The 15,662-nt window shown below is 45.7% G+C and overlaps 1 protein-coding gene across 7 annotated transcripts in view; it reads left to right on the top strand.

The window, feature by feature from the left end:
- agtpbp1 (ATP/GTP binding carboxypeptidase 1) overlaps positions 1–15,662 on the top strand; it is a 58,762-nt gene that overhangs the window by 38,737 nt on the left and 4,363 nt on the right. For all 7 annotated transcript variants that reach the window (XM_052461271.1, XM_052461272.1, XM_052461269.1 and 4 more), the window contains 7 exons: positions 537–681; positions 7,494–7,644; positions 7,804–7,984; positions 8,146–8,275; positions 9,628–9,759; positions 10,753–10,929; positions 13,694–13,854. In XM_052461271.1, the coding sequence (XP_052317231.1) occupies positions 537–681; positions 7,494–7,644; positions 7,804–7,984; positions 8,146–8,275; positions 9,628–9,759; positions 10,753–10,929; positions 13,694–13,854 (1,077 nt within the window). The remainder of the gene's footprint in view (positions 1–536; positions 682–7,493; positions 7,645–7,803; positions 7,985–8,145; positions 8,276–9,627; positions 9,760–10,752; positions 10,930–13,693; positions 13,855–15,662) is intronic.

The following is a 15,662-nucleotide window of genomic DNA, read 5'->3' as shown; positions in this document are numbered from 1 at the left end:
ATAGGGCCATTCCCCCCAGAAATGTCTGGGGGCTTGCAGGTGCCTTGGTGTAAGAGTAGGGTAACATCTCACAGCAAGAACTGGCAATTCTGGTGCTGTCCATGAGGAGGAGATGCACTGCAGTACTTAATGAAGCTGGTGGCCACACCAGATACTGACTGTTACTTTTGATTTTGACCCCCCTTTGTTCAGGGACACATTATTCAATTTCTGTTAATCACGTCTGTGGAACTTGTTCAGTTTATGTCTCAGTTGTTGAATATTGTTATGTTCATACAAATATTTACACATGTTAAGTTTGCTGAAAATAAACGCAGTTGACAGTGAGAGGATGTTTTTTTTTTTTTGCTAGTTTAGGTCTGTGCTTACCTCAAGGAAGCGAGGAAGGAAGGGTGCATTTTGTAGTTAAGTATTTGAACAGGGCCATGAAATAGGTTACTTGTTGGTCACTTCCGTAGATACTGGTGTCATGTGAATGTGTTTCTGTATGTTACTGTATCAAGCTTTTGTGAACTTCTCAACATCCTTTTACCTAGAAACCACTTCTCTAGGAGCTCGATAGCAGCAGGTGGTCAGAAGGGGAAGTCCTACTACACCATGACCTTCAGCATGACCTTCAACCACAAAGACGATGTCTGCTACTTCGCTTACCACTACCCTTACACCTACTCGACTCTAAAGGTACTGTATACCCTGACACCTACTCGACTCTAAAGGTACTTTATACCACTACACCTACTCTAATCTAAAGGTACTGTATACCACTACACATACTCTACTCTAAAGGTACTAGATACCACTACACCTACTCTACTCTAAAGGTACTGTATACCACTACACCTACACTACTCTAAAGGTACTGTATACCACTACACCTACTCTAATCTAAAGGTACTGTATACCACTACACGTACTCTACTCTAAAGGTGCTGTATACCACTACACCTACTCTACTCGAAAGGTACTGTATACCACTACACCTACTCTACTCGAAAGGTATTGTATACCACTACACCTACTCTACTCTAAAGGTACTGTATACCACTACACCTACTCTACTCGAAAGGTACTAGATACCACTACACCTACACTACTCTAAAGGTACTGTATACCACTACACCTACTCTAATCAAAAGGTACTGTATACCACTACACCTACTCTACTCTAAAGGTACTGTATACCACTACACCTACTCTAATCAAAAGGTACTGTATACCACTACACCTACTCTACTCTAAAGGTACTGTATACCACTACACCTACACCTACTCTAAAGGTACTGTATACCACTACACCTACTCTACTCTAAAGGTACTGTATATCTCTACTCTAAAGGTACTGTATACCACTACACCTACACCTACTCTAAAGGTACAGGGCTCCGGGCAGCCGAGCGGAAATGGAGGAAAACTCGCCTCCCTGCGGACCTGGCATCCTTTCACTCCCTCCTCTCTACATTTTCCTCCTCTGTCTCTGCTGCTAAAGCTACTTTCTACCACTCTAAATTCCAAGCATCTGCCTCTAACCCTAGGAAGCTCTTTGCCACCTTCTCCTCCCTCCTGAATCCTCCTCCCCCCCTCCTCCCTCTCTGCAGATGACTTTGTCAACCATTTTGAAAAGAAGGTCGACGACATCCGATCCTCGTTTGCTAAGTCAAACGACACCGCTGGTTCTGCTCACACTGCCCTACCCTGTGCTCTGACCTCTTTCTCCCTCTCTCTCCAGATGAAATCTCGCGTCTTGTGACGGCCGGCCGCCCAACAACCTGCCCGCTTGACCCTATCCCCTCCTCTCTTCTCCAGACCATTTCCGGAGACCTTCTCCCTTACCTCACCTCGCTCATCAACTCATCCCTGACCGCTGGCTACGTCCCTTCCGTCTTCAAGAGAGCGAGAGTTGCACCCCTTCTGAAAAACCCTACACTCGATCCCTCCGATGTCAACAACTACAGACCAGTATCCCTTCTTTCTTTTCTCTCCAAAACTCTTGAACGTGCCGTCCTTGGCCAGCTCTCCCGCTATCTCTCTCAGAATGACCTTCTTGATCCAAATCAGTCAGGTTTCAAGACTAGTCATTCAACTGAGACTGCTCTTCTCTGTATCACGGAGGCGCTCCGCACCGCTAAAGCTAACTCTCTCTCCTCTGCTCTCATCCTTCTAGACCTATCGGCTGCCTTCGATACTGTGAACCATCAGATCCTCCTCTCCACCCTCTCCGAGTTGGGCATCTCCGGCGCGGCCCACGCTTGGGATTGCGTCCTACCTGACAGGTCGCTCCTACCAGGTGGCGTGGCGAGAATCTGTCTCCTCACCATGCGCTCTCACCACTGGTGTCCCCCAGGGCTCTGTTCTAGGCCCTCTCCTATTCTCGCTATACACCAAGTCACTTGGCTCTGTCATAACCTCACATGGTCTCTCCTATCATTGCTATGCAGACGACACACAATTAATCTTCTCCTTTCCCCTTCTGATGACCAGGTGGCGAATCGCATCTCTGCATGTCTGGCAGACATATCAGTGTGGATGACGGATCACCACCTCAAGCTGAACCTCGGCAAGACGGAGCTGCTCTTCCTCCCGGGGAAGGACTGCCCGTTCCATGATCTCGCCATCACGGTTGACAACTCCATTGTGTCCTCCTCCCAGAGCGCTAAGAACCTTGGCGTGATCCTGGACAACACCCTGTCGTTCTCAACTAACATCAAGGCGGTGGCCCGTTCCTGTAGGTTCATGCTCTACAACATCCGTAGAGTACGACCCTGCCTCACACAGGAAGCGGCGCAGGTCCTAATCCAGGCACTTGTCATCTCCCGTCTGGATTACTGCAACTCGCTGTTGGCTGGGCTCCCTGCCTGTGCCATTAAACCCCTACAACTCATCCAGAACGCCGCAGCCCGTCTGGTGTTCAACCTTCCCAAGTTCTCTCACGTCACCCCGCTCCTCCGCTCTCTCCACTGGCTTCCAGTTGAAGCTTGCATCCGCTACAAGACCATGGTGCTTGCCTACGGAGCTGTGAGGGGAACGGCACCTCAGTACCTCCAGGCTCTGATCAGGCCCTACACCCAAACAAGGGCACTGCGTTCATCCACCTCTGGCCTGCTCGTCTCCCTACCACTGAGGAAGTACAGTTCCCGCTCAGCCCAGTCAAAACTGTTCGCTGCTCTGGCCCCCAATGGTGGAACACACTCCCTCACGACGCCAGGACAGCGGAGTCAATCACCACCTTCCGGAGACACCTGAACCCCACCTCTTTAAAGAATACCTAGGATAGGATAAAGTAATCCTTCTCACCCCCTTAAAAGATTTAGATGCACTATTGTAAAGTGGCTGTTCCACTGGATGTCATAAGGTGTATGCACCAATTTGTAAGTCGCTCTGGATAAGAGCGTCCGCTAAATGACTTAAATGTAAATGTAAATGTACTGTATACCACTATACCTACTCTAATCTAAAGGTATGAGATACCACTACACCTACACTACTCTAAAGGTACTGTATACCACTACACCTACACTACTCTAAAGGTACTGTATACCACTACACCTACTCTACTCTAAAGGTACTGTATACCACTACACCTACACCTACTCTAAAGGTACTGTATACCACTACACCTACACTACTCTAAAGGTACTGTATACCACTACACCTACTCTAATCAAAAGGTACTGTATACCACTACACCTACTCTACTCTAAAGGTACTGTATACCACTACACCTACACATACTCTAAAGGTACTGTATACCACTACACCTACACCTACTCTAAAGGTACTGTATACCACTACACCTACTCTACTCTAAAGGTACTAGATACCACTACACCTACACTACTCTAAAGGTACTGTATACCACTACACCTACTCTAATCAAAAGGTACTGTATACCACTACACCTACTCTACTCTAAAGGTACTGTATACCACTACACCTACACATACTCTAAAGGTACTGTATACCACTACACCTACTCTAAAGGTACTAGATACCACTACACCTACTCTACTCTAAAGGTAATGTATATCTCTACTCTAAAGGTACTGTATACCACTACACCTACTCTACTCTAAAGGTATTGTATACCACTACACCTACTCTACTATAAAGGTACTTTATATATCTACTCTAAAGGTACTGTATACCACTACACCTACTCTAATCTAAAGGTACTGTATACCACTACACCTACTCTACTCTAAAGGTACTGTATACCACTACACCTACACCTACTCTAAAGGTACTGTATACCACTACACCTACTCTACTCTAAAGGTACTGTATATCTCTACTCTAAAGGTACTGTATACCACTACACCTAATCTACTCTAAAGGTACTGTATACCACTAAACCTACTCTACTCTAAAGGTACTGTATACCACTACACCTACTCTACTCTAAAGGTACTGTATACCACTACACCTACTCTACTCTAAAGGTACTGTATATCTCTACTCTAAAGCTACTGTATACCACTACACCTACTCTACTTTAAAGGTATTGTATACCACTACACCTACTCTACTCTAAAGGTACTGTATATCTCTACTCTAAAGGTACTGTATACCACTACACCCACTCTACTCGAAAGGTACTAGATACCACTACACCTACACTACTCTAAAGGTACTGTATACCACTACACCTACTCTAATCAAAAGGTACTGTATACCACTACACCTACTCTACTCTAAAGGTACTGTATACCACTACACCTACACCTACTCTAAAGGTACTGTATATCTCTACTCTAAAGGTACTGTATACCACTACACCTACTCTACTCTAAAGGTACTGTATATCTCTACTCTAAAGGTACTGTATACCACTACACCTACTCTACTCTAAAGGTACTGTATACCACTACACCTACTCTACTCTAAAGGTATTGTATACCACTACACCTACACCTACTCTAAAGGTACTGTATACCACTACACCTACTCTACTCTAAAGGTACTGTATACCACTACACCTACTCTACTCTAAAGGTACTGTATACCACTACACATACTCTACTCTAAAGGTACTGTATACAGTGCCCTGAAAAAGTATTTGCCCCTTTTCTGATTTGCTTTATTTGTGCATATTTTCCACACTGAATGTTATCAGATCTTCAACCAAAACGTGATATTAGAAGAAGGGGATCTGAGTGAACAAATAACACAAAAATGTGATACTTATTTCATGTATTTTAAGAAACATTTTAAGTTATGCAACACCCAATGCCCCTGTGTGAAAAAGTAATTGCCCCCTTTCAGTAACACAGGTTTTGCCACCTTTAGCTACAATAACTGCAACAAACACTTCCTAAAGTTGTTGATCACTCTCACATCACTGTGGAGGAATGTTGTCCCACTCCTCCATGCAGAACTTCTGTAACTCCACGACATTTGTGGGTTTCAAGCATAAACTGCTCATTTCAGGTCCTGTCACATCTCCATTGGTTTTAGGTATGGACATTTTTCAAACGTTTACATTTGTTGCTTTTCAGCCATTCTGATGTAGACTTGCTTTGGATCATTGTCTTGCTGCATGACCCAGCTGCCCTTCAGCTTCAGCTCACCAATGGATGGCCTGTAGAATAAAAGACTGAATCTCTACATTACACTGTTGATTTTATGTGAATGTTATACACTGCTCAAAAAAATAAAGGGAACACTTAAACAACACAATGTAACTCCAAGTCAATCACACTTCTGTGAAATCAAACTGTCCACTTAAGAAACAACACTGATTGACAATAACTTTCACATGCTGTTATGGAAATGCAATAGGCAACAGGAGGAAATTATAGGAAATTAGCAAGACCCCCAATAAACGTGTGGTTCTGCAGGTGATAGCCACAGACCACTTCTCAGTTCCTATGCTTCCTGGCTGATGTTTTGGTCACTTTTGAATGCTGGCGGTGCTTTCACTCTAGTGGTAGCATGAGACTGAGTCTACAACCCACACAAGTGGCTCAGGTAGTGCAGCTCATCCAGGATGGCACATCAATGCGAGCTACGGAAAGGTTTGCTGTGTCTGTCAGCGTAGTGTCCAGAGCATGGAGGCGCTACCAGGAGACAGGCCAGTACATCAGGAGACTTGGAGGAGGCCATAGGAGGGCAACAACCCAGCAGCAGGACCGCTACCTCCGCCTTTGTGCAAGAAGGAGCAGGAGGAGCACTGCCAGAGCCCTGCAAAATGACCTCCAACAGGCCACAAATGTGCATGTGTCTGCTCAAACGGTCAGAAACAGACTCAATGAGGGTGGTATGAGGGCCCGATGTCCACAGGTGGGGGTTGTGCTTACAGCCCAACACCGTGCAGGACATTTGGCATTTGCCAGAGAACACCAAGATTGGCAAATTCGCCACTGGCGCCCTGTGCTCTTCACAGATGAAAGCAGGTTCACACTGAGCACATGTGACAGACGTGACATTCTGGAGACGCCGTGGAGAACGTTCTGCTGCCTGCAACTTCCTCTAGCATGACCGGTTTGGCGGTGGGTCAGTCATGGTGTGGGGTGGCATTTCTTTGGGGGGCCCTCTGTGTGCTCGCCAGAGTTAGCCTGACTGCCATTAGGTACCGAGATGAGATCCTCAGACCCCTTGTGAGACCATATGCTGGTGCGGTTGGCCCTGGGTTCCTCCTAATGCAAGTCAATGCCAGACCTCATGTGGCTGGAGTGTGTCAGCAGTTCCTGCAAGAGGAAGGCATTGATGCTATGGACTGGCCCGCCCGTTCCCCAGACCTGAATCCAATTGAGCACATCTGGGACATCATGTCTCGCTCCATCCACCAACGCCACGTTGCACCACAGACTGTGCAGGAGTTGGCGGATGCTTTAGTCCAGGTCTGGGAGGAGATCCCTCAGGAGACCATCCGCCACCTCATCAGGAGCATGCCCAGGCGTTGTAGGGAGGTCATACAGGCACGTGGAGGCCACACACACTACTGAGCCTCATTTCGACTTGTTTTAAGGACATTACATCAAAGTTGTATCAGCCTGTAGTGTGGTTTTCCACTTTTAATTTTGAGTGTGACTCCAAATCCAGACCTCCATGGGTTGATAAATTTGATTTCCATTGATCATTTTTGTGTGATTTTGTTGTCAGCACATTTAACTATGTAAAGAAAAAAGTATTTAATAAGAATATTTCATTCATTCAGATCTGGGATGTGTTACTTTAGGTTCCCTTTGTTTTTTTTGAGCAGTGTATTTACTGTACTTTTTGCCGCATTTGTTGATAACGAAATGTGAAAATACTCTGAATACATTCAGTAACATGATAAGAATATTTCTGGATAATGTGGGGTAGGTGCAACATGAGACAAAACAATGACAAGGGTTTGAGTGAGAGGAATAACTGATGTCTCTAATTGGACACACACCAACCAACGTGTACACAGTTCCTAAGTCATTTCAATGCACTTTTATGATTCAAAGAAAAGTCTTCAACTATAAGGTGCTATTTTGAGTTCTCCTGCATATGTCTGTGTTCCTGCCCAGATGCACCTGCAGAAGCTGGAGGCGCTGAGGACCCCTCAGACCTACCTGCGCGAAGACGTCCTGTGTGAGACTCTGGGGGGAAATAGCTGCCCCCTCCTCACCATCACCGCCATGCCTGAGTCCACCAGCAACGACCAGATCTGCCAGTTCAGTGAGTACTGACTGACCACTGACTACTGGGGTAGGAACACTGACCTGAACTGAGTTAAAGATATCACTGTCTGTCAGATAACTGTCTCCTCCTTCTCTGGGGGGTGTGTGTGCTGCTGAGTGTGTTTCTATGTACTGTGTGATGTGTGTGTGTGTCCAGGGAACCGTCCGCTGGTGTTCCTGTCATCGCGGGTGCACCCAGGGGAGACCAACGCCAGCTGGGTGATGAAGGGCACCCTGGAGTTCCTGATGGGTAGCAGCCCCCTGGCACACAGTCTCAGGGAGGCCTACATCTTCAAGATAGTGCCCATGCTCAACCCTGATGGAGTGGTCAACGGCAAGTAAGTGTACACACACACACAATGCGCGTATGAACATGTGCGCATACACATATGCGAACACACACACACAACCAATACTATATTGCAGACACGTGCGCACACAAACTCAAGTTGATTAACTTCTCTTTTTCTCATTCCATTTCTCCCGCCCCTCCCTCCAGTCACCGTTGTTCTCTGAGCGGGGAGGATCTGAACCGACAGTGGCAGAACCCCAGTCCTGAGCTGCATCCTACCATCTACCACACTAAGAGCCTGCTGCAGTACCTCGCTGCCATCCAGAGGGCGCCATTGGTGAGCCCCACGGTTGATTACCGTACTCACCATATGTGCCATAGCCCGACACCCTTACAGCGCTGGTCGCACATGGCTAACTCTGTCACGCTAACCCTTTCCCTAGCTATTACCTTAACCTTTTCTCTTTCCCTAACAGTCATGGCAGGAAAGCCAGGTTGATGAAGTTTGATTGTCTTCATACATTCACAATCTCTGTCCCCTTCCCTGTGTGTCTGTCCTCTCCTTCCCTGTGTGTCTGAGTCCTCTCCTTCCCTGTGTGTCTGGGTCCTCTCCTTCCCTGTGTGTCTGAGTCCTCTCCTTCCCTGTGTGTCTGAGTCCTCTCCTTCCCTGTGTGTCTGAGTCCTCTCCTTCCCTGTGTGTCTGAGTCTTCTCCTTCCCTGTGTGTCTGAGTCTTCTCCTTCCCTGTGTGTCTGAGTCTTCTCCTTCCCTGTGTGTCTGAGTCCTCTCCTTCCCTGTGTGTCTGAGTCCTCTCCTTCCCTGTGTGTCTGAGTCTTCTCCTTCCCTGTGTGTCTGAGTCCTCTCCTTCCCTGTGTGTCTGAGTCCTCTCCTTCCCTGTGTGTCTGAGTCCTCTCCTTCCCTGTGTGTCTGAGTCCTCTCCTTCCCTGTGTGTCTGAGTCCTCTCCTTCCCTGTGTGTCTGAGTCCCCTCCTTCCCTGTGTGTCTGAGTCCTCTCCTTCCCTGTGTGTCTGAGTCCTCTCCTGCCCTGTGTGTCTGTCCTCTCCTGCCCTGTGTGTCTGTCCTCTCCTTCCCTGTGTGTCTGAGTCCTCTCCTTCCCTGTGTGTCTGAGTCCTCTCATTCCCTGTGTGTCTGAGTCCTCTCCTTCCCTGTGTGTCTGAGTCCTCTCCTTCCCTGTGTGTCTGAGTCCTCTCCTTCCCTGTGTGTCTGAGTCCTCTCCTTCCCTGTGTGTCTGAGTCTTCTCCTTCCCTGTGTGTCTGAGCCCTCCTTCCCTGTGTGTCTGAGTCCTCTCCTTCCCTGTGTGTCTGAGTCCTCTCCTTCCCTGTGTGTCTGAGTCCTCTCCTTCCCTGTGTGTCTGAGTCCTCTCCTTCCCTGTGTGTCTGAGTCCTCTCCTTCCCTGTGTGTCTGAGTCCTCTCCTTCCCTGTGTGTCTGAGTCCTCTCCTTCCCTGTGTGTCTGAGTCCTCTCCTTCCCTGTGTGTCTGAGTCCTCTCCTTCCCTGTGAGTCTGAGTCCTCTCCTTCCCTGTGTGTCTGAGTCCTCTCCTTCCCAGTGTGAGTCTGAGTCCTCTCCTTCCCAGTCCTCTCCTTCCCAGTGTCTGAGTCCTCTCCTTCCCTGTGTGTCTGAGTCCTCTCCTTCCCTGTGTGTCTGAGTCCTCTCCTTCCCTCTGCTATATAGGTGTTCTGTGACTACCACGGTCACTCCCGGAAGAAGAACGTGTTTATGTACGGTTGCAGTTTGAAGGAGACTGTATGGGAGACCAACATCAGCGCTACATCTTGTGAGCTACATGAAGACCTTGGTTATAGGGTGAGAACACACACACAAGTATACACACACACACCTAGGGCTGTGACGGTCATAGAATTTTGGATGACAGTAATTGGCCAGCCAAATAACTGCGGTCTCCGTAATTACCATTTAGGGTGCTTTTTCTCCTCCGGTCCTGACTGCATGTGCTGCCATAGAAATAGAAGGAATAGAACGGGTGTCCCCATTCAAGTGAATGATTGCATAATGGGTGGGACTGGCGGCCTTTGCAAATGTACATAGGAGCAAAGCAGGGAGCGTACCCATTAATGTGTTGGGATTTGTTGATTCAACTGACATTACAAAAAATACATTCCATTGCATGAGCTACATCAGTTATCACAATTTTAATGAACATTCTACATTACCATGGAAATGATTGCATCACAATACCAGGCAGCCATTGCGAGTGTACCCATGACTTTACCAGTCACATTTTCAGGGTTAGAGGTTCCAAGCCCATTCTATTGATTATATTTCTATGCTCTGCTACAACACAGAAAGGAGCAACAAAGTTTCATCACCTTGTTAAAGTCCATGTCACCACAGAAACGTCAACCGCATAAATGCTCGGTAATTGTGCCAGCCCTACACACACACACACACTATCTTCCCTTATGTTCGTTAATGTATTAAGGCTCTTGCTCAGAAACATATTACTTGCATTTAGCCAATGAAACCCTGATGATAAATCAGAACAGATTACATCAGTACAGCTGTGATCCCTGTTATAGGAATCTCTGGATATGCTTTCCACATTTTTCATGGAATTTTCATGGCTGTACAATTTTTCTCAGGTCAACTCGGCAACAATATCTCTCAAATAATTTGCATACAGGGAGACATCAGGCAACCTGGAAACAATGCGGACACACACACACCGACTGTTTCTCTTTTAGATCCTCTCACGTACATCCATCCACAGGCATGCCCTCATTGTCTATTGTCTATGGGTGTTGAGCTCAAACTCTTCCCCCATACTCCGTCCCTCAGACTCTGCCTAAGATCCTGTCCCAGATGGCACCGGCCTTCAGCATGGCCAGCTGTAGCTTTGTGGTGGAGCGCTCCAAGGAGGCCACGGCCCGCGTGGTGGTTTGGAGGGAGATCGGAGTCCAGCGCAGCTACACCATGGAAAGCACACTCTGCGGCTGTGACCAGGGCAAATACAAGGTGGGGTGGGGGTGTGTGTGTGTGCCCATACAGCCTGGTGTGTGTGTACTAATAACCAGCAGGGGGAGCTATAGTCCTGTAAATCATACTGTCAGTGACTAAAAGCAGCATCATCGGGCTTATTATGTCATATCCACTAAACACGGGACAGAACTGTGTGTGTGTGGTTTTACTGTCCCTGTGGGGACCAGAAGTCCTCACAAGGCTAGTAAAACATGCGCCTGTCCCCACAAGGAAAATGGCAATTTTAGGCTTGGGGTTATAATTAGTGTTAGGAAAATTGGATTATGAATGGGAATCAACTGTTTGGTCCCCACTAGGAAGGTAGAAAAAACACAATTGAGTGTACCGATGTTCTGCCTGTCAGTCAGTGAGTGCAGAAACCTCTAGCAGCTCCTAGCCCTCTCAGCACGGGAGTTGTCAATGTCAACATCTGCAGAGCCCAGGGGTAGGCTAGGGTTGCCAGTTTGGTACGGTCCCTTTCTCTCATCCTTCCTGATTGGGTTATGTATTTATGGGGAAATTTTTTGGACAGATGTGCAGGAAGCCCATTTTGTTGACATTCTATTTGTCATGCTCGTGCCAAGCCAGTGTCCTCTTTATTTATTTTTTACATTTATTTAACTTGGCAAGTCAGTTAAGAACAAATTGTTATTTTCAATGATGACCAAGGAACATTGGGTTAACTGCCTTGTTCAGGGGCAGAACGGAAGATTTTTACCTTGTCAGCTCGGGGATTTGATCTTGCAAACTTCCGGTTACTGGTCCAACGCTCTAACCACTCGGCTACCTGCCTCTGCTCTGAATCACAATGCTCCACAACACAGCAATTTTACTGGAAGCCCACTGTAGACTTGAGATTGCACATGGGACGTGTGTGTGTGTGTGTGTGTGTGTGTGTGTGTGTGTGTGTGTGTGTGTGTGTGTGTGTGTGTGTGTGTGTGTGTGTGTGTGTGTGTGTGTGTGTGTGTGTGTGTGTGTGTGTGTGTGTGTGTGAGAGAGATGTTTTTAAGTGTAAATAATACAGCGCTGACTTCATTTAGAGGACTGGTCGATTGTTTGGTCGATAGGCTGTTGGTCGACTGAGATTTCTTAAGTCGAGCAGTAGCAAAAAATAATAATTAATGGTGTACAAGACACCTGTCTGATTGGCACCTGTCTGAGTGGACTAATCCACCGTGGAGGCCGTAGGGATGGCACAGTCCATCACTCTAAGACGTGCAACTGAAATTGTATATGGTTATATTACATAAGAACAATGGTGCAACACTAATAAAAAATATTATTTCATAACAGATGCACTTTCTCCCGCGTTAGTTAATGGTCGCTGTCCATGGTTCTGAAACACATCAGTGCGCTGTTGAATTAGCGCCTTTTCCTAGACCATGTTGCTATGTTTACAATAGCAAGGTTAACCAGCATATTGGTGTTGAGAACAATGCAGTGGAGGCAGCAGCAGAGTTAGAAAACAGCCCTTGCCTTAATTGTCTAGGAAAAGTGAGGAGAGAAGAAACCCCAACTTTATTAGGTCTATAATCAATAGCCGAACTGTTAAATGTGCCTGGCTTTATAAATCATCCCTACTGTATATATCTAGCTACAGAAATATGACAGATCCTGCTTGAGTGTTTGTTTAATAGCCTACTGATTCCGTGAGTGCCAAGCCTCACGCAACCACAACATGTCGGATCAACAATTTAACAAATTTGGCTGTTTTTAATCTTCGCTATTCTGTAATAAATGCGTTACACTTTTTTCCCTGTTAGAACAGCCTTTGATATGATTTATAATTGATTTAAAAATAATAACCCTCCTTTTTCTTGATCTCCTTATTGTTATTCTTATGATCATCATTAAACTAATAAGTAATGTCATTATCATTGGTAGGATTGGCATAGCAACCTTTATAACCACCATCGAGCTGTAGGCCAAAGACCACATCCTGTATAGTCTTAATGCCGTAACTTACTTCGGCCTATATTTCAACTTTTTATAGGCTACAGTACTGTATCAATCATTAATTTGTTCATGTCATCTCACAGCATATGAGTCATTCATGATTTGAAATGCAATTAAGCATTTTAGTTTTTAAATAAAATAATAAAGCCACTTGAATAATTAGCGTAAACAAACTGTTCCATTTCGGAAATTGCATTCACGAATGAATGCAACAGTTTTTAGTCTTTGCTGGAATAAATGCTTCACAAAAAAACATGCTTATAATTGATTTAGTGTTTACATTGGAAAAATGATATTCTAATCTAACAGCACCTGTTTGGCACACATAATATGCAGGTAGACCTTACCTTCTTGTTCTTGATCTCCAGTATTTTCCACAAATAGTCAAATTTATACCACACATCTGAGTGGGATGACAGAGACAATTGGGTGCTAATCACACAGTCACTCACTGTCTTTTAAAAAAAAAAAAATTACACAGCGCAGCAAGTCTTCGTCTGACCCAGTACAATCAAATCAATTGCAGTCGGACTCCATTTAGTAATTTGTGTCTTAATTATTTAATCAAAGAGTGCGCTGAAAGCATCTGACAAGTTCAGTGCATATATTTCATTTGATTTAAAACACATAGGATGTGTCTATATATGGAAAATATACATTTTAAAATGGAAGAACAGACTCTCGGTCAATCAAGAGTTTTTTTTAGTCAGGGACAGCCCTAAAATAATATGTGTGTGCACTGAACATGCATGCTTGTGTATGTTTATATAATGTTTGTACAGTAAGTGATTGTGTGTGTGTCCAGGGTCTTCAGATAGGCACCAGAGAGCTAGAGGAGATGGGAGCCCAGTTCTGTGTGGCTCTGCTAAGACTGAAGAGACTAACTTCCCCCCTGAAGCTGAGAAACCATGCACACCTGCTGGACGTCGACAGTGACCTTATGGAGACACGCTGCAAAGTCTCCAGGTCAGACACACACCCCCTCACCAGGTCACTCACTCACACGCACACTTAGACACGCTCACACTTACCAGGTCACACACACACAATCCCACTTACCAACAATAAACCATACATGATACACTAGTTTGAGAGTTGCAGCATGGCCAACACTCAGGACAGTAGTGTAGCTGCACCGTTCGCTGTCATCTTCAGAATCTTCATGACATTTAAATGTGGCTTTTTACAAATCTCCTCTTGCATTTATTGATTTATCCATGTATAATTAATGTATTTACAGTGCATTAGGAAAGTGTTTTTTTTCACATTTTGTTATGTTACAGCCTTATTATAAAATGTATTAAATAGTTGTTTTCCCCTCATCAATCTACACAAAATACCCAATAATGACAAAGTGTTTGTTTGTAAATGTATTTAAAAAAAAAAATGAAAACCACATTTACGTAAGTATTCAGACCCTTTACTCAGTACTTTGTTGAAGCACCTTTGGCAGCGACTACAGCCTCGAGTCTTCTTGGGTATGACGCTGCAAGCTTGGCACCCTGTATTTGTGGCTTTTCCCCCATTCTTCTCTGCAGATCCTCTTAAGCTCTGTCAGGTTGGATTGGGAGCGTCGCTGCATAGCTATTTCCAGGTCTCTCCAGAGATATTTGATGGGGTTCAAGTCCAGGCTCTGGCTGGGCCACTCAAGGACATTCAGAGACTTGTCCCGAAGCCACTCTTGCGTTGTCTTGGCTGTGTGCTTAGGGTCGTTGTCCTGTTGGGAGGTGAACCTTCGCCTCAGTCTGAGGTTGTGAGAGCTCTGGAGCAAGTTTTCATCAAGGATCTCTCTGTACTTTGCTCATTTCATCTTTCCCTCATTCCTGACTAGTCTCCTTGTCGCTGAAATACATCCCCACAGCAAGATGCTGCCACAACCATACTTCACCGTAGTGATGGTGCCAGGTTTCCTCGATGTGACGCTTGGCATTCAGGCCAAAGAATCTTGTTTCTCATGGTCTGAGAGTCCTTTCGATGCCTATTGGAAAACTCTAAGCAGGCTGTCGTGCCTTTTACTGAGGAGTGGCTTCCGCCTGGCCACTACCATAAAGGCCTGATTGGTGGAGTGCTGCAGAGATGGTTGTCCTTCTGGAAGGTTCTCCCATCCCCACGGAGGAACTCTGGAGCTCTGTCAGAGTGACCATCGGATTCTTGGTCACCTCCTTGACCAAGGCCCTTCTCCCTCGATTGCTCAGTTTGGCAAGGCAAGGGTTCAAAACTTCTTCCATTTAAGAATGATGGGAGGGCACTGTGTTCTTGGGGACCTTCAATGCTGCAGAAATGTTTTGGTACCCTTTCCTAGATACAGTGGGGCAAAAAAGTATTTAGTCAGCCACCAATTGTGCAAGGTCTCCCACTTAAAAAGATGAGAGAGGCCTGTAATTTTCATCATAGGTACACTTCAACTATGACAGACAAATGAGGAAAAAAATCCAGAAAATCACATTGTAGGATTTTTAATGAATTTATTTGCAAATTATGGTGGAAAATAAGTATTTGGTCAATAACAAAAGTTTATCTCAATACTTTGTTATATACCCTTTGTTGGCAATGACCTAGGTCAAATGTTTTCTGTAAGTCTTCACGAGGTTTTCACACACTGTTGCTGGTATTTTGGCCCATTCCATGCAGATATCCTGTAGAGCAGTGATGTTTTGGGGCTGTTGCTGGGCAACACGGACTTTCAACTCCCTCCAAAGATTTTCAATGGGGTTGAGTTCTGGAGACTGGCCAGGCCACTCCAGGACCTTGAAATGCCTCTTACGAAGCGACTC

Source organism: Oncorhynchus keta, chromosome 14 (assembly GCF_023373465.1).
Source record: "Oncorhynchus keta strain PuntledgeMale-10-30-2019 chromosome 14, Oket_V2, whole genome shotgun sequence".
Lineage (NCBI taxonomy): Eukaryota > Metazoa > Chordata > Actinopteri > Salmoniformes > Salmonidae > Oncorhynchus > Oncorhynchus keta.
This window is presented reverse-complemented; position numbering and strand designations above follow the sequence as displayed.